This window comes from Anabrus simplex, chromosome 1 (genome assembly GCF_040414725.1).
Source record: "Anabrus simplex isolate iqAnaSimp1 chromosome 1, ASM4041472v1, whole genome shotgun sequence".
In the NCBI taxonomy this organism is placed as follows: Eukaryota; Metazoa; Arthropoda; class Insecta; order Orthoptera; family Tettigoniidae; genus Anabrus; species Anabrus simplex.
Window position 1 is genome coordinate 810,319,478 of NC_090265.1, and position 25,921 is coordinate 810,345,398.

Sequence of the window (25,921 nt, forward strand, 5' to 3'; positions counted from 1 at the left end):
ATCGAAATATGAATGTTGCACAAATGATTCAACTTATGTCACTGATTCTTTCTTGCAAATGGTTGTGGAGTGTAATATTGAGATTAACAGGCTCCAATGAGAAGTAACATGTTCAAAATATCTTCAGTGTTTGATGTTCAGGAGCCTATTTTTTGAGCAGTGTAATGGGTAGTGTCAGAAGTCGTTTCATTAGTGCATTTCATAAGCGTTTGCTCAGTGTACATATCGACCTAAACACCAGACAACTTCCTGTCCTTTCTTTGTACAGTAAAATGCACTTTATTCAGCATTCTGTACATTCTGGATTAGTTGTTTTTAGTTCCAACATTTGTTGAAGGTATATTCTTGCAAATTTAGCATAATTACCTTGACCTGAACTCTCAAAAAGAAGGTAACATATGCTCAACTGCCTGTAAGTGCATTTCAAACTTACCTGATCGCTCAGGGTCATGTTGGTATAGTGTTTTCATCAAACCCCCCCACTTCATCTTTGTAAACATTTTATTTTAATATATTACTTTTCAACATAAAATTTCCTGTAATTTGATACCACATAAGATTTTCTATGTTTTCAAAATAGCAGCCAAAAAATGCATTTTGCATGACAGTACAGATGTATATTTAACCTTTCAAGTGGTAATGCCGAAATAAATCGCCATAGCCACATGGCTTCCTCGAGTGGCCATGACGGAATATTTTATCATCGCATTGTAAATGTCTTTCAGCAATGGGTAAGACAACTTATTCAGTCACAGGATCAAAGATAAAGATCGGTTTCCTTTGTGCGTGTATGTTACTTTTGAGCTTTGCCTATCACTCTCCTAAAACCACGTGACCGGACGAAATGCTTTCGTTCCGCGCCCAGCTGACAGCCAGCCAGCTGGCTGGTACCAGCCACTAGGCTGCTGAGAGTGGTAGATAGTGCATTATGGCAGGTGCAAGCGGAGCTCGGAATTGTCTGCGAGAAGAACTGTTTGATTCATTACACTGTGACAATTTGGAGAGTGATGTGTCATCTGATAGTGACACAAATATAGAAATGTCAGAAGATAGTGAGCGCAATGGTGAAAATGACTCAAGTGAACGTGACTGTAGCACTAGCAGTGATATTCAGCTCTGTATGGACAAAGGTAGGATCTGAACGGCTGAGATTTACATTTATGGCGCATCCGAGACGATGTACAAACTGAAGACTTAAATAATCTGCTAGAATATTTTCAATTGTTTATCACTCCTGAATTCGGAGAACTAATATGCTCAACAGTTTTTAGAAAGCACACAGACCTTGAAACTATATTCGAGAGTGAATCAGTGGACTGATACGAATAAAGATGAGATTTACTTGCATTCTTTCTCTTGCAAGGCATTCATTGGTTACCTGACAAGAGCTACTTTTCTCGTAGACATATTAGAGACCCCAATATTTTTGGAGCTGTTCTCTGAAAGATTTCATCTCCTCAAATTCTTACACTTTGTCGATAACGAAATATACGATGAAACCACATGTACAAACTGAAATCTATTCTGGACGGTTTGAACAGCAGATTCCGAAGTGTGTACATACCCGAAAGCGATGTGTATGTAGACGAGTCTCTTACGTTGTGGAAGGGACGTTTGTCATGGAGAGTTTTCATATCATCTAAGCGCTCAAGATTAGGTATCAAATCATATGAATAGTGTGAATCTACGTCTGGTTACGTGTGAAATTCCTTGGTGTATATAGGAAAAGAGACCCAGTTTGACTCTCTGAAAAATGAACCATTTAGATCAAAAGGTGTTTCCCATTGCTTTCCTCACTGAGACAGATTCTCTTTCCTTGCCCTTGGCACTGTAATCATTTTAACAGCCTGATAGTGAGAATGTTTTTTTTAACCTGATGAAAATACCTGACCAATTGAAAATATCTCACCGTAAGTTCCCGTTGCTTTCCTCAGCGAGCCAGACATCTTGCTCTTCGTACTATGATCATTTTTGAGAGCTTAATACACATTCTGTACTTTTCGAACCTGATAAAAAGACTATACTACACAAGAGTATCTCACTATATGATACTTCCCAGTACCTTATGGAAAATGTGCCACTGTATTAGTAGCTACTGAAAAATGTACCACTTGAAAGGTTAAGTGTGTTGATAAGGAACGTGTTACCTACCATTTTCAACAAGAAACATTTTTGTTGCAATTAGTTCCACCTCTAACACTACTTTTGTGTGAATGTGGAAACCTCTGTAAACTTCTTTCAGAATAGTTGCAGACTGTTTTATTAGTTTAACACTAGAATTGCAGATAATCTTTCCGAGAGTGTCTTTCTTCCACCGTAAGTTTATAACTGGACACCGGACACCAGACGGAACTAATAGACACCAGCTGAACACTGATAATTTTATCTTCACTTTTGAGTCTTTGAAAAACAAACAACGGCCTTGAAAAGTTTATTTAGCTGTAGAATTGAAAGTACTTTTATATGTTCTTAGAATCAAGATGGCAGCCGTCTTTGTTGACGATTCTGAAACAGAGTGCTTGATTTTCGAAAATCTTGGTAATTGAATATTGCGTTAATTCTGACAAGGAAATTATTCCTGAAAGTAGTGAACGGGACAGCAAAGTAAAAGGTGCCTCGGAAGTAATGGGAAATTCCGATAGCCAGAATGATGATCAAATCGGTGCAGGTTATGTTATTATTGGCAGTACAAAAATATTTGAAGAAACCAATGAAGAGATAAGTGTGAACTGGACTGACATAGAAATGCCAGAAAGTAATTGTCCTGGTCAAGATACACCACTTGCAATTCATCACCCTGGGCCTATGAACTTGCCTCCCCATAATGCAGCTCCTATTAAGTGAAAAGAACTCAAAATCCATTGTTAAAAAGTGTTTTACTTAGCATTCAAAATAAAAAGTGGAGAACTATAAGGGAATATGTAAGAACATACTTGTGTGTTTCAGAATACGATGTTTCAGGAATAAACTATCAATCAGAAATTCTTTTGTTAGAGCAAAATATTTCATCAATTTCCTTAGTCCAAAAATATTTATAATTGTATTTTATGATAGTTAAAAATAGAGACAATATTTTTTTACTTCTGTCATCTTCATGTAGATCAGTGTCTCAGCTTTCTATTGGTGTATGAAGTGGATTTATTAGGATTAATATGCGATTACAGGCATGGTTTTATTTTCTAGTTGTACGCTGTATTGAGGAAAATAACTGCAGCAGTTCTAGGGTTAACACTGATTCCAATAATAGCTATGTTATTTATCACCTCATGCAGCACACAGCAGGTAACGATACATCAAAAACAAGGATCAAAAAAATTCAATATCTGAACACTGTGCAAAAACTAGCACCTTACTTTAATATCACAAACTAAATTAATTCCTCTTCTCATTTCTGAAGTTTTACAACCTTCACCTTCCGACGCAAAAGTTGCAGGACTAACAGTTTTTAAAAATTTAACAATTTTAGTGTGTACACATATACAATATAGAATAATCAAAGTCCAACTTAAGTTCACTCTCGGCCGTTTCCTAGCAACTCCAATGCCCAATGTTTTTCAACATGGTAAGCTCTCCGTGAAGACTTGCACCATTAGACACACATACGAGTGATTTCTTGGGATTTTTGTTTTTTTAAATACAGAACAGGCAGCAAAACAGCCCTACAACCAAAGGTATTACTTCCACCCTGTCAACATCAACGCATACCAAGCACCGTTTATTTTCCGTGGGGCCCCCCCCCATTATATTGCCACAGGCTTCAGGAGTACCTGTAGCTCAACCTCAGACACGCTGTCGATTTACGGTCGTGCAAGTATACTTGCACCTTGCAATACATACCCATGGCCAGTAGGCAGGAATGATCAGTCTTGGCAAACTACATCATATACAAGTGTTAAGGTATAAGCTCCAAATAAGAATTAATGGTAAACCTAAGACGCTAAACACATATTTAACTTTGAAGCCTTAAGGCAGTGGCGAACTGTTATCCACCTTAAGTTGGATACAGTCGAGTGAACGTATTAATTACTTCCCATTATGCTGAAATGTAGCACATATCAGTATTATTTGAAACTAGACTGCAACTGCAGCACTGACCGAGCTTCATCTTCGTGGAAGATAATTGCAAAAAGACATAAAAAGTGAAAACTAGAAAAGCAATAGGAATTGGTAAGATTGCTGGAGATAAACTAAAGGCAATAGGTAAGGAACTACACTGAGCGGCACAAACAACGCAACACCCAATAAATTATGTGTAATTATCTATTTAATCAAAGTGAAGCACTTCAATTTTTTAAGATGGGGTATGTTATTAGCCTTGCTTTGCAAGCAAACAATGAATTGTTGATTTTTTATTGCACTAGCCTCAACTGTTTTTCCCATGCAACCTGGAAAACATATCGCTGTATGTGAGCCAATAATGTTTTCCAGCTCTTGTAGCACTTATTGTTGTACCTTTAGTTGTTCCCCTTTCAATCATATGTGTTTGTAGGATCTTTCTGTGATTGTATCAATCAGCATTCTAGAGTAAACATGCCATTAAGCCCTGAACAAGCTGCGAAAGCTGTTGCTTTGGTAGAAGATGGTCCCAGCATGCATTACGTTGCAGAAGTGTTGAGGACTACACCTTCCACGACTTCCATAACCGTACGAAGGTACAGGGAAAAGGATCAGGCCCGAGAAGAGCAACATCAAAGAGATGCGACTGCTACTTACAACTTCAAGTTCTCTGCAACCATCACACCACCGCCGTTGAAGCACGAAATCGACTCAAAGTTCAAGGGGTCAACATTAGTGAGAGAACCGTTCGAAGAAGACTGGAAGAAGCCAATCCTAAGTCCAAAAGATCTGCTACAGGTCTGAAACTCACCAGAGAGCATCGCACAGCTTGACTACATTTTGCAAGGGAACATCTTGGCTGGACAGTACAACAATGGGATCAAGTGTTGTTCACCGATGAGTCGAGATTTGGCTTCCGATCACCTGACACAAGAGAATCTGGAGAAGGCATTCTCTTTCAGGACGCCTTTTTATGGTGATTCCGTGATGGTGTGGGCAGGAATCCATACAGCTGCAAGGACGGATTTGGTCTTTGTAGAAAATGGGAGCCTTACCGCACCTCGGTATATGGAGGAAATCCTTCTAAAGCATGTTGTGCCTTTCGTCCCATTTATTGGTGATGATTTTGCACTAATGCATGCCTACATGTTGCAAGAATTGCGCAAGAGTTCTTGGATGAAACAGGAATTCGTGCTATAGCTTGGCCTGCTCGAAGACCTGATCTGAATCCTATTGAGTACGTTTGGGACCAGCTAGGGAGAAAAGCCTGTCAGCACTATCCAGACATCCTACTGGACCTACAGAACGCCCTCCTGGAAGAATGGGAGAGGATTCCTCAACAGGACATTACCACAATAATCAGGAGCATGCCTGAAAGGATGAATGCCATCACTGGTAATACACCTTTTTGAAGATGCGAAGAGAGGTCCCCGAGATCATCTCTGAGGTGTGTGAAGTGCATAACATCAAAACAGAAATGCATTACGTTTATGAGCTTACTCAATATTTCCTTGAAATGTGCATATCTGACTTAATTTGTTCAATTTGTTTATAATAGTCTTTTTTTCATTGTTAGACACTTAGATGGGACCGTACCACAATATTCTATCATAAGATAGTGGATTAGTGTCATAAAAGTGTCAAATTTAAAATAAATTCCAGTTTTGAAAGAAATTGAAGTGTTGCAGTTTTGTGCCACTCAGTGTAGTACCATATCTGAATTACTTGTCTGACAACTGTTTGCATGAAGTAGCTATACCAACTTAATGAGTTGATATAGTAGCCCCAGTATACAAAGGAAAGTGTGATAAACACAGTAAGTAACTACAGGCCAGTCAGCTAGACACGAGTTCCATACAAATTCGTAAAACATTCTTTCTGATAGACATTTAAAAAATTAAAAACTGGTTTGATAGAAGGCAGTGTGTGCTCAACTTACAGGATTCCAATGACATATAGCACATATTTTAGATGCAGGAGGTCAAATGGACTGGATGGTATTAGCCTACCCATGGTTTTTGACAGGGTACATCCAGACTAGACAAAAAAAAAAGAAAGAGTGCTTGGATGGGTGGCAACATTTCTACAAAGCAGAACCCAAAGAATTATAGTAGGCGAAGTGCTATCTGATCTTGTGATGATTAAGAGAGAGGTTCCACAGATAACATATTTGACCTTGTTTTCATGATGTGAATACAGAAATAGAATCGCAGAAAAGGCTTAATACTTATTACAGTCAATGTCAAAATTACTGATAAGAACGGTTAGGTTACTGTTAGTGACAAAATGATCGAGGTCCTAGGTTGTATCAAAATTACAAACCGTGACCGGTTAGGTTGTGCAGCCATCTGGTAACTTATTACTGGTGGATGTCATAAATACTGATAGGGACAGTTACGTTATACCTTTGCTGGCGAGACCTAGTGTTTACAGTGCACTATGTCTTCTGGTATAGGCTACAGCAATTTTGTTACTTTTATTGATCTGTGTCTGTCTTATCTTTGACAATATGAAAGTGACTGAGGTATGAGCAATGCTAGTAATGCCATTCCTTCTGCAGTCAGTCCCTGCTACAAATGATGTGAAAATGTTGCTCATAGAGTTGGTTGATGCATGCATTTCAGTGGGCTGAAAACCAGTTCCCATTGTGCACTATGGAGCTCACGGCTCAAGAAAAGGTTCGCGTACTATAGTTTGAGCAATGATACACAAATTGTTTACCATTCCGGATGGATCAAAATTCTCTATTGATGAAGCTGTCCCACCCCATTAAAGCTTGAACTGTATTTACTAGGTTCATTAAACAAAATGATCACAAGAAACACTCAAAAGCATATAACACTGACATATTACAAAGCAACTTGCCTAAAACTGAAAATCTGTCCTTTGACACAACTTTGCTCAAAAGCCTGCCTAAATTTATACCCCTGCCACACACTTTGAATTCACATCACTCGTTTAGAGTGATTTGCTTTACTTATTCAAAGTCTATGGTAGAACCCACAAATCGGTTCTTAAAATGCTGCACCAATATTTTGATCTGCTTTTCTCCAAAATTCCAGTTCCTTCCCTTATGGCCAGGTAAAAGTACCAAACACCCTAGTACACATTTCAATACTAAGATTACATTACTCCTGAGAAACCTTTCCTCCAGGTGTTTTGCTCTATCTTGCACCAAACCTTTCTTTGTCAGCTTGAAGAAAAGAACTGGTACTACTACTATTCTACCCTTGTAATTGCACATTCATAACTCAACAAAACTAAATACATTTGTAATTCAAGGTAAATGTGGAAGACTTTATCCAGTATTGAATTTATTGTAATTTGAGATTAATCTATCCATTCACACAAAAAATCAGATCTACTGGCAGGTGAAAACTGGGGATACCAAAGTCAGAAAACCTAGATGAGACTCATGTTTTCAGTCACCATGGCCACCTGGCGCACAGGATTTTGAGCCCTGGCCATGATACACACCAATTGCGTCCACTGTTGCAGTACTGATCAAACTGGCTTCTTTGATAACAGATTTCCTGTCATTAAGCTCAATGGAGGATGACTGCAAGTGACTGCTCAAGGTGCATGCAGTGCACTCAACTGTGGTATGAGAGAAAAAGAGAGAGAGAGAGAGCAGATGAGTTTTCTTAAAGCTTTGTGAACATTCACCAAGTTGACTGATGCTAACACACTTTGTAACAGTGTATTACTTGCGTCCCTCCTTCCTCCTGACTACAGCCTTTCCACCTACTCCCAATTCATGGACAGCATGTGATATCAGATGCTGGTCGGCTGTTACTGCCTTACGAGTGATCTCTATTATTGTGCTCGCTGCTCAGCCTAATTTGGAAGTTATGGTGGACGGGGAATAGGCCCTATGTCTCGACAAGAAGAAGTCTATGCAGGGCGATCAACACATGGTTGATGTTCCGAAAAAAGGAGAACAGATCAAGTTTTTTTATTAACTCAGTTTTGCCACTAATCTTGCTTTTATGTCTACCACAATGGCATTATTTCACACCAGTTTCATTCAACCGTCACTTTAACTCTTGAACTTCCTTCAACTATCTGCCTTTCAAAGTAAACCTTAGGTGTTCTAGTTAGCACCACTCTTTCAGGATGACTAACTGCTTCAACTGTGATTCCGATAATCTGATAAAGTCCTGGTTGGAGACAGATTCACTTCAGATGTCACATTTCATCTTCTTGATACTCGACCTAGGACTTGCAGCTTCTAGGACATCTTGTCAGAGAGCTTTACTACATGAGGGAAATTTTCATCTCAAAGCAGGTGACTAACAAAACTAAACACACAAGATCTCCAAGTACTCAGGGAGCTTTGTTTCTTCTGACAGTACCATAAACCAAGAAATACACAATACCGTACAAACTACACCAAACTTCCACCACTTCATTTGTCAACTACTTTCGAACAATACATTTCCTTGAGTTTTCAAGATCACACTGTACAAAACATATTTTGTACCAATTGTAATATATGGACTGAAAGCAACAACTTTGACTGGACCTGTAAAAAGCGACCTACAGGCCGCTGAAATGAAGTTCCTTCATTCTTGTCTCCAAAAGCCAAGGAGAAACAAAATACAGAATGAGAATATCTGATAACAGCTTGGGTTGGTCAAGAGTCTGTTGGAAACCTCAGAATTAAGTAGATTAGGATGGTATGGATATATGAGGATGGCTCCAAATAGGATACTAGGATGAAAGGAGTACTGTTAGTAAAAGGCCCAGAGGGAGACCTCGTGATGGATGGGAAAATCAAATTTTCAAAGACACTGCAAAACATGATTTCAACTAACAGTTGTGAATGGACAGGACGAACTGGAAAAGGCTCGTCAATCCCCCTCACCCAGCTTGCTGGAGTGGATAAATGATGATGGTGGTATATTACAAAGGATATTTGAAGCGTTTGACAATTTCAAGCGTTACCCCAATTTCACTTTTTCACTCCCTGAGCTTGTCAAGCAATCTGTTTTTCTTCAGTTTATATCGAGTTCAAACTTGCAAAAATTCCCTTTGTTAAAAAGGAAGCCATTTTTGTTCAATGTCAACTCAGTCACTCTGTGCTGATCTCATATTCTTGTCACTAGCCAGTACTGTCACAGGGCTTACTAGTGGCCTGTGAGCCACTTTGCAGCTCAAACCTGGGGGTTTACACCCTCCAGACCAATGGACTAGCCAATTATCGGTAGAACTTTACAAACTAGTTTACAAAAGAGGTTAAGAATACAACATGGCACAGCTCACATTATGTTACAGCGTGCTGTAAGAGTGTTACATTTCGTGTTTTGATAGACTGGAAAACCGGAAGTAACCATATGCAAATACCATGGCAGTAGCGCCAAATCTATCTCCTTTAACATGGCTGTCGATCACAATGATTACTAGTAGCGAGGACAAGCAACTTAATTCCTGAACTCCACTTCTCGTCTCAAACATGTGAACACTGTCCTTCGTTTCCACATGAAGTTACTTGTGCTAATACACAATGAGCCATCACATTATGACAAGCTACTTAATACAATGTAGGACTCCTTTTAGCCAGAAGAACCGCAGCTACTCAGTGAGGCATCAACTCAACGAAGCGGCGGAAGGCCTCCTGGTGAATCTGGTACCACAAACACAACAGCAGGTTCTCCAGTTGGCGAACACTGCTGGGCAACACTAAACCGCTTCTATCTTGGCAGTGAGACATGGCACATTGTCTTGTTGGAAGTGGCCGTGACTATCACGGAACACAGTTTACATGAATGGATGGACTATGTTCCCAGTGACCAGATAATGAATACCTGTTAGGGATTGGTGTTCCAGAATGTTGGGCCCCAGTTAATGTCCCATGGAAACATCACCCACATGCCATAACCTCGGATGGAAATCCGCATACACACACTCGGACGTCAATGTGATCAACCACCTGGATTCATCGGATCAGGTGACCTTTTTCCAGTCATCCACAGTCCAACAGTGATGATTTTGTGCCCACTGCATGCGCTGCTTTCAGTGGAGCGCAGCCAGTGTTGGGGTACAACAGGTCGTTTTTCCAGTTGGCTATTTCTCGACTGTGGCTCCACAGCTGCTTTGAACCATGCGCGACAGCCTCCATTGGTCTCTGGCATCAAAGAGCCGCCGTCGACACACAGCTAGATGATGCATCGCTGTTTATCCATCACTGAACCACTTTCAATACATGCTCACAATAGCAGCATGAGAGTAGCCTACAAACCACAGTTTCACAGATACTGGTACCAATACACCACAGTTTTCCCTCTATCAGACACTGAGAGATTGGTCGCTTTTCCCATTCTGACATTGGAGACACTACTAACAGCAAGCCTGTGGACCAGCCCTAAATATATAATGCTACCAGCACGTCAGATATTACTCTCCCCGCTCCAAGCACACTAAATTTTCTTGCACTGGAGTGGTCATAATGTGCTCATTAGTGTATAAATCGTGGCTGGTGTCTTAATCACTCTAATTTTGTCGTGGGTGGTGGTTGGACGTCTTCTGAAAATAGCAGTCTGTGTGGGTCGGCTTGCGGTACACTGTCTCAAGACGCTAGCCAACCGTGCTAGGAGAATTTGTCAACCTCAGCATTTAAACGAGTAGCTCAGCCACCTAAATATGGCCCTACTCGCGAACGGGTACACCCATAAAGATATCCAACGAGCACTCCATCCCAGATATCCAACAAACGGCGAGAAAGAAGAGGAGCGGCCAGCAGCCAAAGCTTTTCTGCTGTATACTGGGAAAACAACTGACAGAATAGAGAGGCTACTGGAGTTCCATGAGGTAAAAACTAGATATAGGCCAACGAAAAAAATCCAGGAACTACTTCGGTCCCCCAAAGACAAGCGCCATTCACTCTCCACAGCAGTTTTCTACAAGATCCTGAGCAGCTGCGGCCAGGTATACATAGGCACTACAAAACACAGGATCACCACACGATTGAAGGAGCACAACTGGCACCCGGCTGGGACAAGCAGATAAATCATCAGTCGATTAACACACACTGCTAGCAGAGACATACGATTTTTATCCAACATTCCAAGATGTCTTAATCTATACCGCCCCCAATTTAACTACGTATTTTCACTTTTTTCTAAAAAGAGAAAGATGTTCCACCTATTCAATTGTATTGTATTTATTAGTTCAACACGGATCAGTGTTTTTATTTTTTTTTTATTATTTTCATCCTAATTTTAAATATTAGCCTTCAACTTCATCAAATACTGTATCTTTTAACTGTATTATTCTTATCTCATGAAGCCTTGGTTTTGATATCTGTTCCCCAGGCGTGATATATATTGTTCAAGCTTTTTATCAAAAAGATCTATTTCAGTGTCAGACATGGATTATTTTTAAAATACAATGTGACAATTATTTTTAGACGAACGTTTTAATTTTTCAAAGTGATTTTAGTATATGCATCTATTTTATTCAATATTTTTTGTGCTGTAATCATTATGCAACCGCAGTATCAACACCTGTAAGTGTTCATCAATACTTTTTTTGTAAATTGTTAAGATTCCTCAGCCCAGTGTGTGTTTTAAGATTGAACGAGGCTGATGATGCCCAATAAATAGTGGGTGAAACATGTACCTTTAAAATTCTGGTAATTTCTATGTGTATTTGACCACACAATAGTGGAATAAATTGTATTGAATAGGTGGTATTAAAATTACTCCTTGTGTAAACTTTGTGGTGATTTACAATGCCGGCCGTGAAAGCTCCGATTGATATATCATCAGTGTTTGCCTCCTGGGACACCTCTGAAGTTAAGAATTTCAATGTTTTCTCGAAGTAAAAAGATAAATGTGGTCCTGAGCTTTTTCTACATCAAGTCAGGCAGTATCACAGTTCCTCTCATAGCAATTCCCATAAAAAATGCGATGCTGGCCTGTATCCATGCTGGCAACATTTAAACCCTATGCCGAATACACACAACAGCTTTCAAACGTGATTCATGGTAAGTTTCTACTTTGAAATGATAATAATAATAATAATAATTTGCTCTCCAGAAGTTTTCATTCAGTGAAACAAAATGGAAGTTTTCATTCAGTGAAACAAAATGGGTATCCGACATATGCACACACAATATAAATGGTCCGTTATTGGACATTATAAATTTTCCAGCTCTCATTCCTGGCTGCCAGCGTTTTGCCCCAGTGTGCTAAGTTGGGCTCATCAGTTGGTAAATAGCACACCCACCAAGATGCATGGCTAGTGCATACCGTGGAGGCCATTGCGTAGGCTACTTGGAGCCACCAGCAGTGCCTTTTTGGGCCAAATTCATAGTCAGCACTTATACATAAGTGGAACCCCTTAAGCAATAAGGGATCACTTAAAATAAGTATTCACTTTTTATGAGTTTACGGGCCGAATTCATAGACAGCACTTATACACAAGTACTCCTTATAAGCCATGTTTCATATTACCTACTTAAGCGTCCCACTTATTGCTACAAGTGGAGCTCCCACACACACGTAAGTGACTCACTTATGTTGCAGCAAGATGGAGGATGATTTTGCTGAATATGTTGCATTTCATTCACAGAATATTTTCCGTGCACACAGTAGAGATGGAAAATCCTGTTGAAATGTAATGTGATCAACAATTTAAAGAAGGTTTCATTTTAGTAAAGTGAGAGTTATGAATTTTTGTTTTTTTTGCTATTGGCTTCATGTCGCACCGACAGAGATAGGTCTTACGGCGACAATGGGACAGGAAAGGGCTAGGACTGGGAAGGAAGTGACCGTGGCCTTAAGGTACAGCCCCAACATTTGCCTGGTATGAAAATGGGAAACCACAAAAAACCATCTTCAGGGCTGCCGACAGTGGGGTTCGAACCCACTATCTCCCGAATACTGGATACTGACCGCACTTAAGCGACTGCAGCTATCGAGCTCGGTATATGAATATTCTTGTTCCTTTGATTGAGAGAGAGAACATAACCTCTAGAGGACGCACTACCTCACCATTAATGAAGATATTGTTTTGAGATTTTTGCCACCTCTTAATTTCAGGTTATTATTATTATCATCATCGTCATCATCATTGTTAGGCCTACCGGTATTTCGCTTAATTGGAAATGTGTTACTAGTTGATAAGTTATGAAGACTGTAGGCCTAAGGAATAGTAAAGAACTATACCGAGTTATAAGAAAAATGAACGTGTTGCACAACTACCATTTATTTTAAGGTTGATTTGTGCTAATTATATCAGGTTAGTCAATCAATCGCTTGCCGGATTATATCAGAAGTTTCTGAAATTATGGCATCGCACATCAAAACATATTTACATTTTAATGGGGGAGTAATTAGGCCTATTACAACGTAACAGCTACGGATATATTTGTCAAATCATTAAAAGTGTTGTAAGGCTAGATATTCTACATTTGGATGAATATTTGTATAGGTTCAAGCACCTGGATAACTATAAACATATTATATTAAGAAGAAAATTAGACTCTGGGCATTTGCGTAGTTTGCATTGTCCACAACAAGTTTTTCTCACATCATTCATATTCTGATGAGAAACTGTGTCTGTCTACTTGTTCTATATTATGTGCATGTACTTCGACACAAGTTCTTGCAGGTGCCATCTCAGCTCGCTATTTTGTTATCCATTCTGATAACCAAATACAATATAGACGATCTTTTAACTTCATAAAATTTTGCACGCAGTTGTGCGATGTCCTTTGATAAACAAAACACAATAGATCATCAATCCCACTATTCAGTAGCCAGAACTACACAATCCAGGAAGCATGGGCTTAATATACACCATTGCCACATCTCCAGTGATACTTACTGTATCAATGAGTGTGCTCTTTAAGTGCTGTCTATGAAATGTAAACTCATAAGTGAATGCTTATTATAAGTGATCCCTTATTACTTAAGGGTTCCAAGAATGTAAAAGTGCTGACTATGAATTTGGCCTGAAACCTGGTTTATAAGGGGCACTTATGTATAAGTGCTGTCTATGAATTTGGCCCTTTGTCTCATTACCAAAAACTGATGCCTGTCTGGCCATCAGATGATATAAATGTTGATTCCCATAGGGATTCTGAAATATTTGTCCCGAATGAGTAAATTTATAATACCAATATAAATGGTCCGTTATCGGACATTATAAATTTTCCAGCTAACTGATTCCTGGTTGCCAGTGTTTCACCCCAGTGTGCTAAGTTGGGCTCATCAGTTGGTAAATAGCACACCCACCAAGACGCATACCTAGTGCATACCGTGGAGGCTACTACGAAGGCTACTTGGAGCCACCGGCAGTGCCAATGCACTATGAGAGACTTTGGAATGAGCTGGAAAATTTATAATGTCCAATAACGGACCATTTATATTGGTATTACAAATTTACTCATTCGGGACAAATATTTCTGATTCCCTTTGAGAATCAACATCTATATCATCTGATGACCAGGCAGGCATCAATTTTTGGTAATGAGACTCTCTCATAGTCCATTGGCACTGCCGGTAGCTCCAAGTAGCCTACACAATGGCCTCCACAGTATGCACTAGCCATGCGTCTTTGTGGGTGTGCTATTTACCAACTGATGAGCCCAACTTAACACACTGGGGCGAAGCACTGGCAACCAGGAATGCGTTAGCTGGGAAAATTTATAAAGTCCAATAATGGACCATTTATATTGGTATTATAAATTTACTCATTCGGGACAAATATTTCAGCTTCCCTATGGGAATCAACATCTGTATCAGATGTATGCCCATACATCGAAGAGAATATTTGTGGAAGCCAGACTATACAAAGACCTATGCATATCTGACACAAAACGATATCTGGTAAAAATTAAATAGCGTTGATGCAAAAGAGAGGTTAGAAATCCAACATGACACAGCTCACATGCCATCGTAATTTGCTATATGAGGCTGCCAACTTAGGGGTGGCTAGTACAAGACCATTGGTCTGGTTTGATTAGATTTGGTTACAATTTCCTACCTAGTTCGCATTTTTAGGAAGGTGAAAATCATTCAAAATGACTTGAAAGGATTCCTAAAGTAGATGAGAGTAGAGATACTTCCTTTATGCTTGCCAGAGAACCACCAACCTGTCGCTAAAAGTATTCCTATTTATATGGAAAAATTAAAACCAACACTATGACATTAGGGCAGTTCCTATTGTCTCTGATACAGCTTGCACCATGTCTGGCCCACTGTTACCACATTCTGTGAAAATAATGAAACCGCTGAGTTCAAAAGTGACTGGTCATGGCGCTTGCAGGATGTAGTGCACTATCCACGATATGTTCGACAGTTGAAACACTTCAATTAATGAATACTGACATACCCAGTGTTCTCCCTAGAAACTTTTCAATGGGCACACACCCCTACCAATTTTAGACCGCCTGGCTATTATAACCAAGATGTGTGGTAGTTACATAATATAATATTAATGCATACAATACAAAATGAAAAATATTGTAAAACTGTTTATTTAGACGATACCTCTTCCGTTATTGTCAGCACAACTGTATTTTAGATTTCAAGGGCCGATTGCAGAAACAATGACTAGTTTTAAGCCTTAGACCTCGCCTACCTAAACAACGTCTAAATCAAGCACGATCTTCCATTGCATAAACAATGTTCAGTCGATGTTTAACTAGATATCGCTTAAATTTCAATTTTGGTTTGAAAATGGAAACAGAATATCTTTCACGCAACTCTTTGCTTGTCGCAACCAATGAAATTCGTCAGTGCGCGCGCCGAATGCCAGTCAGCTGTGTCTTCCTACACATTACTCAAATATGGTTGAGCATGAGAATGACTTGTCCACAGATAAAAGTATCGCTTTCGGTGGAAATTAAATTTCATAATATTATCGACACTAAAGCGACACTCCACCACACGGGGAAGTGTAGCTTTCATTATGGTGTTCTTACAGTGAGTGTAATCTACTCATAAATACGGTAGCTTCAACGAAGGGAAGATGAAGCAATAGTAATGTGTAACCGAGTGTGTTGTAAGGGCCATATAGATGTAGCTTGCATTCTGGAGATCGTAGGTTTGAAACTCATTATCGGCAGCAGTGAAAATTGTTTTCCGTAGTTTCCCTATTTTTACACCAGGCAAATACTAGTGCTGTTATTATGGCCACGGCTCTTCTTCCCCAGTCCTCTTTAAACAATAATCACCACTACTTGCCCTTTCCTATATGATAGTTGCCGAAAACTTATACGATTATATATATGTAAACCCCATACAACCTACTTGTCAGTTTTCACTATTATGGGCCGATCGCAGAAATGGTATTCACACGATGTCTACGGTTAAACAATGCCTAAGTATGGCTGCTGCATTGGAGAGACGTTATTTATCACTTAAGACACTGTCTAAAACCGATGTTCAACCGGTCATGTTTAAACACTGCCAAGAGCACTGTTTAACCTCAAATGAGAGGAGTGAATCACAATCAGAGGTTATGTACCATGAAACAAATAATTTGTATCATCATGTTGAATCAATTCTGGGAAGAAAGGTTAGTCCAACGGTCTCTCTGTGGGTCGCACGCTGCTAAATCGCAGCAATTTGTTTGACATATACGGGGAGATAGATCTTAAAATAAGGTTTAGCTTTTCGAGAGACTTGTTTCTTGAGACTGACAAAGGGACAGTCCGGTAATTGTCAACTTGAATACAATTCTTGGCAAGCGATATTTATTATATACATGGGGTAATTTCATGGAATTATGGGTCACTTCCACTGCATACATATCAGAATTACATGTCCCGATCGTCAAAGGGCAGTCACATACATCAACTGGGAGGGATTCACTTATATTTACTACCAAGTAAACGCACACAATGAAAATTAAAAAGTAGGTTGTATGGGGTTTATATATAAATAATCGTGTAAGTTTTCGGCAACTATCATATAGGAAAAGGCAAGTGGTGGCGATTGTTTAAAGAGGACTGGGGATGAAGAGACGTGTACATAACAGCCCTAGTATTTGCTGGTGTAAAAATAGGGAAACTACGAAAAACAATCTTGAGGGCTGCCAATAATGCGTTTCGAACCTACGATCTTACAACACATTCGGCTACACTTTACTATTGCTTCATCCTCACTTCGTCGAAGCTGCCGTATTTATGAGTACATTATACTCACTGTAACGTTATAATCAAATCTACACTTTCCCATACGGTGGCGTGTCGCTTAGTGTCGATAATATTAGAGATTTAATTTCCACCGAAAGCGATACTCTTTACTGTGGGTAAGTCATTCTCATGCTTAGCCATATTTGAGTAATGTGTAGGAAGACAAACGGCTGACTGGTGTTCGGCGCGCGCACCGACGAATTTCATTGGTTGTGACATGCAAAGAGTTGCATGAAAGATACTTCTATCTCCATTTTTGAACCAATACTGGAACTTAAGCGATATCTAGTTAAACATCGACTGGACATTGTTTATGCAATGGAAGACCATGCTTGTTTTAGACGTTGTTTAGGTAGACGTTGTCTAAAGCTTAAAACTAGTCATCGTTTCTGCAATCGGCCCTTAGTGTTTACTTGGTAGTAAATATAAGTGAATCCCTCCCGGTTGATGTATGTGACAGTCCTTTGACGATCGGGACACGTAATTCTGATATGTATGTAGTCAAAGTGACCTATAATTCCATGGAAATTACCCCATGTATATGTGTATGTATGTTTAGTCCTGAGCCCGAAAGCTGGTTGGATCCTCAACAGCTCCGCCATCAGCTGTCATAGATGGCTTAGGCATCACTGAAGAGGCGTACTAGGGAAATGAGGAGTGAGGTAGTTTCCCGTTGCTTTCCTCACCAAGCCAGAAGTTGCTATTACATATCAGTCTGCCAAGCCCACTGAAATGCATGCATCAACCGACCCTATGAACAATATTTTCACACCATTCATAGCAGGGACTGGCTGCAGAAGGAATGGCATTACTAGCATCACTCATACCTCAGTCACTTTCATTTTGTCAAAGCGAAGGATAAAGCTGAGACAGATCAATGAAAGTACCCATGTATATAATAAAATATATCGGTTGCCAAGAATTGTATTCAAGTCGACAGTTACCGGACTGTCATTTTGTCAGTCTCAAGAAACAAATCTTGAAAAACGAAACCGTATTTTAAAATCCATCTCCCCGTGCATGTCAAATGAATTGCTGCAATTTAGCAGCGGGCAAACCACAGAGAGGCCGTCGGACTAACCTTTCTTCCCGGAATCATCTCAACATAATACAAATTACATATTTCATGGTACATAACCTCTGATTGTGATTCACTCCTCTCATCTGAGGTTAAACAGTGCTCTCAGCAGTGTTTAAACATGACCCAGTTGAACATCGGTTTTAGACAGTGTCTAAATGATAAATAACGGCTCTGCAATGTGGCAGTCATACGTAGGCATTGTTTAACCGTAGACACCGTATAAATACCATTTCTGCAATCGGCCCATTAGTTTTAAGCCTTAGACAATGTCTACCTAAACAACATCTAAATCAAGCACGATCTTCCATTGCATAAACAATGTTCAGCCGGTGTTTAACTGGACTCGTTTAAAGTTTCAATATTCGTTTGAAAATGGAAATAGAAGTATCTTTCATGCCCCTCTTGGCAAAAGTTCAGAACAGGTTACATTTTCCAGCGCACGCATCTAGGCGCGATTGCACTGCCATTTGTTTCTCTCTCGCTTGCATCTCGCAAAGGGCTTGATCATGCGGTGGACAGAGCTACCAACTGTTCATATAAAGAACTAATTCCTGTGCAGCGGCACTACTTTTGACTTTACGAATCTCGTGACAAAGCCATTGGTCTGGATAGGTTAGACCATTGGTCTGGATGAAGCAAAGGGGGTCTGAGGGCGTACGCCCCCAGGTTAGAAGCCGCGAAGCGGCCCTAGACCTCTAGTATCCCGCATGACAAACCACTGGTCTGGATTGGTTAGACCATTTGTCAGTGACAAAGCCATTGGTCTGGATTGGTTAGACCATTGGTCAGTGAAAAAGCCATTGGTCTGGATTAAGCAAAGGGGGTCTGGGGGCTTCGCCAGGTTAGAAGCCGCTCCCTAGGCCTCTAGTATCCCGTGTGACACCTCCATTGGTCTGGGCAGTTGTGTGCTTCTTGTGCACGGGTCGGTAACGGAATTCATTTACTTCATTGCTACGAGTGACATCATATCCTATTGTGTCTTACCCAATCGAAATGCTGGAACGTAGTTAGGCGATGAACTATGGCGCGTGATAAGTTGTATTAGGTTATAAAACCAAAATTACTTCTGGGGGACGGCGGGTAGGTTCTTAACTATCGTAGTGAACACATCTCTCCTCTACAAGATATTCCACTTACGATTTCCAACATATTACATCCTTATGCTAAAAAAGTAATGTAAACCTTACTGAATTTCTACCCAATTCTTTCCTGATCACTACCAATGAACTTCGTCGGTGCGTGCGCCAAACGCCAGTCAGCTGTTTGTCTTCCTACATATAACTCAAATATGGCTAAGCATGAGCACGACTTGCCCACAGATAAGAATATCGCTTTCGGTGGAAATTAAATCTCATAACATTATCGACACTAATGCGACACGCCACCCTACGGGTAAGTGAAACTTTGATTAGGCCTATACCGTTGTTACGGTGAGTGTAATCTATTACAAGTAACAACTCTCATTATTGTTCCGTATTGAAGAAGACGTTAGGCATAAACGTCTTCTTCAATACGGAACAATAATGAGAGTTGTTCCTTGATATCTATGCCTGAGTGTAATCTACTCATAAATAGCTTCGACAAAGAGAAGATGAAACAATAGCAATGTGTAACTAAATGTGTTGTACGGGCCATATATATGTAGCTTGCATTCTAGAGATCGTAGGTTCGAAATGCATCATCGGCAGCCCTGAAGATTGTTTTCTGTAGTTTCACTATCTCTACACCAGCCGTACATTTCAAATGATCTGCTGCGATTTCACAACGGGCGACCCACAGAGAGGCTGTCGGACTAACCTTTCTTCCCGGAATCGTATCAACATGATAATACAAATTACATGTTTCATGGTACATAACCACATATGTGATGTGATCATTTTCTGTTGTAAACCCATGCTGTGCTTAGTTTGCGTTTTTATTTAAATTTAAACGTCAGATATTGGCTCGTAATGTCAGTTCCATCACAGCTAACCTTCAATCGTTGAAGGGATGAACTATGACATCATAAACATGGCTACCATAGCAAGAGAGTTGAAGCGCTTGGCAAATATTTGCATTTACTAATGACTTACAAGTGGAAGAAATCTATTTTTGCATCTAAGTTTTCGCTCGACATGGTAGAATTCGCTCTTTAGGTTAAAAAATATCGGAGACCTGAACCCTTAGCTATACGAGATTGTTTTTGTTTACAGTCTGCTTTACATCACACCGACACAAATACGTCTTACTGTGGCAATGGGGCAGGAAAGTGTTAGGAGCAGAAAGAAATCAGCTGTGGCCTTAATTAAGGCACAATCCCCAGCATTTACCTGGTGTGCAAATGGGAAACCACGGAAAACCACCTTCAGGGTTGCCGACTGGGATTTGAACCCACTACCTCCCAAATGCAAGCTCACAGCTGTGCAACTCTAACCGTATGGCCAACTCGCTTGGTAGCTATAAGAGATGGCAGATAAATGTGAAACTGGGCCTTGAGGGGTTATTTCCCTCAGGATGTAAATACTTCCTAGTGTCTTTTGATTAAATAAATGGATGAAATTTTAAAGCAAGTCCAATAGTTCTGGTTGTGAAGGAACTAGACAAAACTGTGCAGCGACCTATTCACAACCATTAACCATTATAACACACCAATAAGTCTACTCTACTTCCCTAAAAGTGCTAAATTAACCGTGGAGATCTGGGTTGGGCTACTCCGAGACGGGGTACTTGGTAGTACAGCAGCACTAGTGCCTTGGTATGGCATCAGAGGTAGCAGTGGTACTGGGTACACTGGTGCCCATGAAGGCACGATGTTTATCACTAATACAAACCTGAGCTTAAAGAGGAAATGAATACTCACACCTACAGTTTTCCACTTAAGACTTTTTCTTTTACACAATTCAAAAGTTCATAACATTAATAAGTAATCTTCTGATTAATTCACTTTAACGAGGTTAAATTAAACTAATCCAGTCATCCACAGACTCACAAGATCATTTTAAAACAGCACACCTTTTCCCTCTACGGACCATGAACTGACCAATGATATTGACCAGTTCTGGTACTGAAAACACGAGACTTAAGAAAACTACTACAGAATTCGCAAACCGAACTTTCCCTCCTGCGGAAAACCGACAAAAATGTAAACGTCAGAACTACCTTCAGTATCTAGCCCTTAACTTGTACTATGCCATATAACAATTTTCATCTAGGTAACAACAAAAAATTAAAATTACAAAGTAGAAGTTGCTCCGTGTACGTCACATATAACAAACCTCGCTCTCTCCAAATCACTTGTAATGGACCGCAAGTGTGCTACAAGCGCGCGGCAAGAAGACAATTACCGGCCTGCTCTCGTGACTAAAAAGCGGCGTCCTATTAGACACCCACCAATAATAACAGGAACAAGTGGTCAGCAATATTCGGTTACTCCGAATTAACAGTAATAACATAATCATCAATAATGAATTACCTCCATCCTTGTCGCCCATATTCAAGTCACAAATAAACTTCAAACTAATTCCTCCAACACTTCAGTATTCCTCGCGCCAAAGCTCATCGGAGTGCTTTCACAACAGACAAGTAGCAAGGTTGCTACAAAGCATAAACAAAAAACAAGCAATAGACACGCTGGAGTTAAAATTACTTTCGGTATCCGTATTTAACTTAACTAGATGGCAATGGCTCAACAATAAAATCTTCTCAAGCAGCATGAAATTACAAAATTACTTTAGAACAAGACAAGACATAACAGCAGAATATATAGACACAATAGCCTTTCAACTTTAGCATTTGCTTAAAAAATTCAACATTTATTAGGAAGGGAGATATATGTTTGAGAAATTAGTTAAGGTATCCATGTAAAACTTCTTTAACAAGAACTCCACGAAAATAATTTTGTTAATATTACGTGTTACAAAACGAAAACGGGAACTCAGAAATCGGACTATTTTATGGATCGAGAATAAATAAATAATTTACAGATAGTAACAGAAATTCCATAAAATGAACAGTAACCAAAGGACCTGCAAAAGATCCAAAAAATATATTACAATACCGTACAAACAGAAGGCGGAGAATGACATTTGGTATGTGTCATAACATAACCAACTCCATTTTGCTGAAATGTTCAGCAGAGGCAAAAAAAACTATTTTGCATAGTTGCAGTGAATTTATGATTACGGTAATCAACTTTCATAACAAATATTACTCCCAGATGTTTTACTACAGATCTTATTGTCGTAGATAAAATGTTATTCATTATATATTGCATTATAAAATTGGCATTGCTAAGTTTGCTGTGGCATTGTTGATATGGATCGGTGTGCTATGATTTTTTAGTAAAGTTCAGAATCAAAACCACTAAAGGCTTATAGGGAAATGATTCATCATCATCATCATCAACACTGGCGCGACAACCCTTTGTGGGCCTTGGCCTTCTGAAGTAGTTTTCCCCGTTCTTTCCTGTTAAGTGCAGAGCTCCTCCAATATTCTTGATTCCAATTATCTTTACATTCCCTCTCACCCCTTCGTCCCACCTTAACTTTGCTCTGCCAACTTTTCTGATTCCTTCTGGCACTGCATTAACTTAAATATGTTTTTTATAATTCTGTCGTTAGCACGCAGCATATGTCTTGCCCACACCAACCTTCTGACCTTTATGTAGTTAACACTGTTTAATTCGTTATATAAATTATACAATTCATGATTACATATTCTTCTCGAGACACTATTTTGTTCCACTGGCCCAAAAATTTGCCTCAAAAATCCTTCTTACAAATATACCGAGCTGTCTTTCATCAGACTTTGAGAGTGTCCAGGTCACAGCAGCATATATTAATACAGGCTTCACTAAAAATATATACTTCAGGACTTTAGTTTTCCTGAACAGCAGCTTAGACTTCAGATGTACTCTGAGGCCATGATAGCACTTGTTAGCAGACATTACACGTTTTTGGATTTCAGAACTAACATTGTTCTTGGAATGAACTTCTGTTCCAAGGTAGGTAAAGCCCCACACAACATCAAAATTATACGAGCTAATTACTATGGAAGTAGACCCACTAGGGTAGTTTTTCCGGGTTACGGGCATGTGCTTAGTTTTTCCTTTATTAATCTGTAAATTCATCTTTCTTGCTGCTTTTCCGAGGCTTGTGAAAGCATAGTTCAATGCTCTTAGTGTTCTTGCGATTAAATCAATATCATCTGCATATGCCAAAATTTGAACTGATTTATATAAGATGGTGTTGATACTCGCATCTCTGAAAACTTTCTCCAAAACTATATTGAACAAAAGGCATGATAATGAATCTCCTTGCCTAACTCCGTTCTTGGTCGTTATAGCACTTGATAACATAACCTGGATCTTAATTTGATTCCGAGTATTTTCCATAGTAGCTTTCAATTTCTTAGGGATCTCAAACTCTTCCATTCCTACATAGAAATTACTTCTATCAATGCTGTAATAGGCTGAACTGAAGTCAATGAAGAGACGGTGTGTATCAATTCCAAATTCTTTACATTTTTCAAGTATCTGGTGGATTGCGAAGATCTGATCAATAGTAGATCTTCCTTGGCGAAATCCGCATTGATAGTCACCAACCGCATTTTTAAGGTAAGGTACCAATCAGCAAAAGAGAATATTGGAAAATATTTATTAAGCAATGGATAATAAGCATATACCTCTATAGTTAGAACACATCATGATATCACCTTTCTTACGTATCGGGTAGGAGATACCTACATTCCATTCATCAGGGACTGTTTCAGCTACCTATATCTTGGCAACTAGTTTGTGAAAGTGTTTAACAAATTCTTCTCCAGTCATTTTCACTCAATTTTTCTAATTCCTTCCTCTCATACTGTCTCTTTTTCTTGTGCAATCACTTCTCTTCTGGAAGTTCTATACTCTTCCACTGCTTTTCGGGTGTGGTTGCTCTGTTGCGTTCTCTTGTATGCTTCATTTTGTAAGGTTGTTGCCCGTGCACACTCTTCATCAAATCAACTGTTGTGCCAGACTTTCTCTTCCCTACTTAAAATTTAATTTGCAGTTTTTAATAGTGCGTCTTTTTATTCCAGATTTCATCAATACTCTCACTATTAGGCTAAACGGTCAGGGCCTCATTAAACAAGCTAGCATATCTGAAAGCAGTTTCGGGTTCCTTCAGCCCAGCACTGTTTAACGTTCTTGCATTAGATCCACGTACCTTTCTTGCATTTGATATTCGACTTCCAATAGTTCTTAATACAGGGTTGTGGTCAGAGTCAATATTGGCCCCCCTATAACTTCTAACATCCATTAAGTAAGAGTAGTGTCTTGCTTCTATTAGAAGGTGGTCAATTTGGTCAAAAGTACTTCCATCTGGAGACTTCCATGTCATTTTATGTATGCCCTTGTGGTTAAAAATTGTATTTCCCACTGCCATATTTCTCGAGGATGCAAAATGTATAAGCCTGTTTCCAATATCATTAGTAATATCATGCAAGCTGTATTTTCCAATAAAAGGTCTGTATTCGTCTTCCTTTCCTATATTCCCATTCAAATCCCCGAAGAATGTTTTACAGTCTGCTCTTGGGCACACATAAATTCCATCCAATTCATCGTAAAATGGATCTAACTTCGTCGCTCTTCTCTTCATTTGGAGCATGTGCACAGATAAGACTGTAATTGAAGAACTTCCCTCTAATTGTAAGTCTGCACAATCTATGCGATTTTGCCCGAAAATCCATGATAAGATGTTTTATCTGCTTATTGACAGCAAACCCAGTAACAAGCGTGTGATCATTTATGTGGCAACTATAGAACACTATATGATTTTTATCTGTATCACTCCTTCACCAATCCATCTCACTTCTTGAATAGCAGTAATGTCTAGTCGATAATCATCCGGCTGATCGAGCAACTTTCTTAGGTTTCCAGCTTGGTAAGGATTTAAAACTTGCCACAAACCAATTATCAAGTCCTTTACACGTTTGAGAGGTCGTCGTAAAAAGGCCAGGCCGGCTATTTCTTCAGATTTCGTAACGAGAGTTTTTTTTTTTACAGATTGGGTTGTCAGACCAACAACAAGCCCAGCAATCCTGGAGGACCGATGTTTTCTTTCGGAGTTGTCTCTCTTAGCTAGTGCGTCCCATATTTGAAGCGTCGGGAATTCGCTTCTTCGTCCTTACATGACTTAGCCGTGTGCACGCAGTTTCCCAGGGGCAAGACGTGGACGTGAATGTATCGGACTTAGAATAAATTGCATTTTCTGTGCTTTATTAGTACCCTTCCACCAACAAGAAATGAACCCACAGGTCCACACACCACCCCTTCGACCCCCAGGGAAATTATTAAACAAGCGACATAAGACTATACATTCTAAAAGGCGATTTAATTAACTGTATTTTAAGTTATAGGCCTACAAAATTAACTTCATTTTACAAATATAGAAGAGCAATTACACATTAAACCACAAAATCCGGTGTTTCGGTCGTTTGTGTACACAAGTCCTCGCCAACATCTTCACTTTCTTCACTCATATTTAAAGTGTTCCTAGAACACAAATCTTTGTAGTACCTAAGTTCGTCATTGAGCTCCCATCCACCACCAAAATGTTTTAGCAACAACGCAATATTTTCTCTCAATTTACTTTATTTGAGAACTTTTGTACGATGAA

At 39.5% G+C, this 25,921-nt stretch overlaps 1 protein-coding gene across 2 annotated transcripts in view; it reads right to left on the minus strand.

Moving 5' to 3' along the window:
• Caf1-55 (chromatin assembly factor 1 p55 subunit) overlaps nucleotides 1–21,832 on the minus strand; it is a 116,463-nt gene extending 94,631 nt beyond the window's left edge. For both annotated transcript variants that reach the window (XM_067146902.2, XM_067146892.2), the window contains exon 1: nucleotides 21,736–21,832. In XM_067146902.2, coding sequence (XP_067003003.1) covers nucleotides 21,736–21,754 — 19 coding nt within the window. In that variant the 5' untranslated portion in view covers nucleotides 21,755–21,832. The remainder of the gene's footprint in view (nucleotides 1–21,735) is intronic.
• Between the last annotated feature and the right edge of the window lie 4,089 nt (nucleotides 21,833–25,921).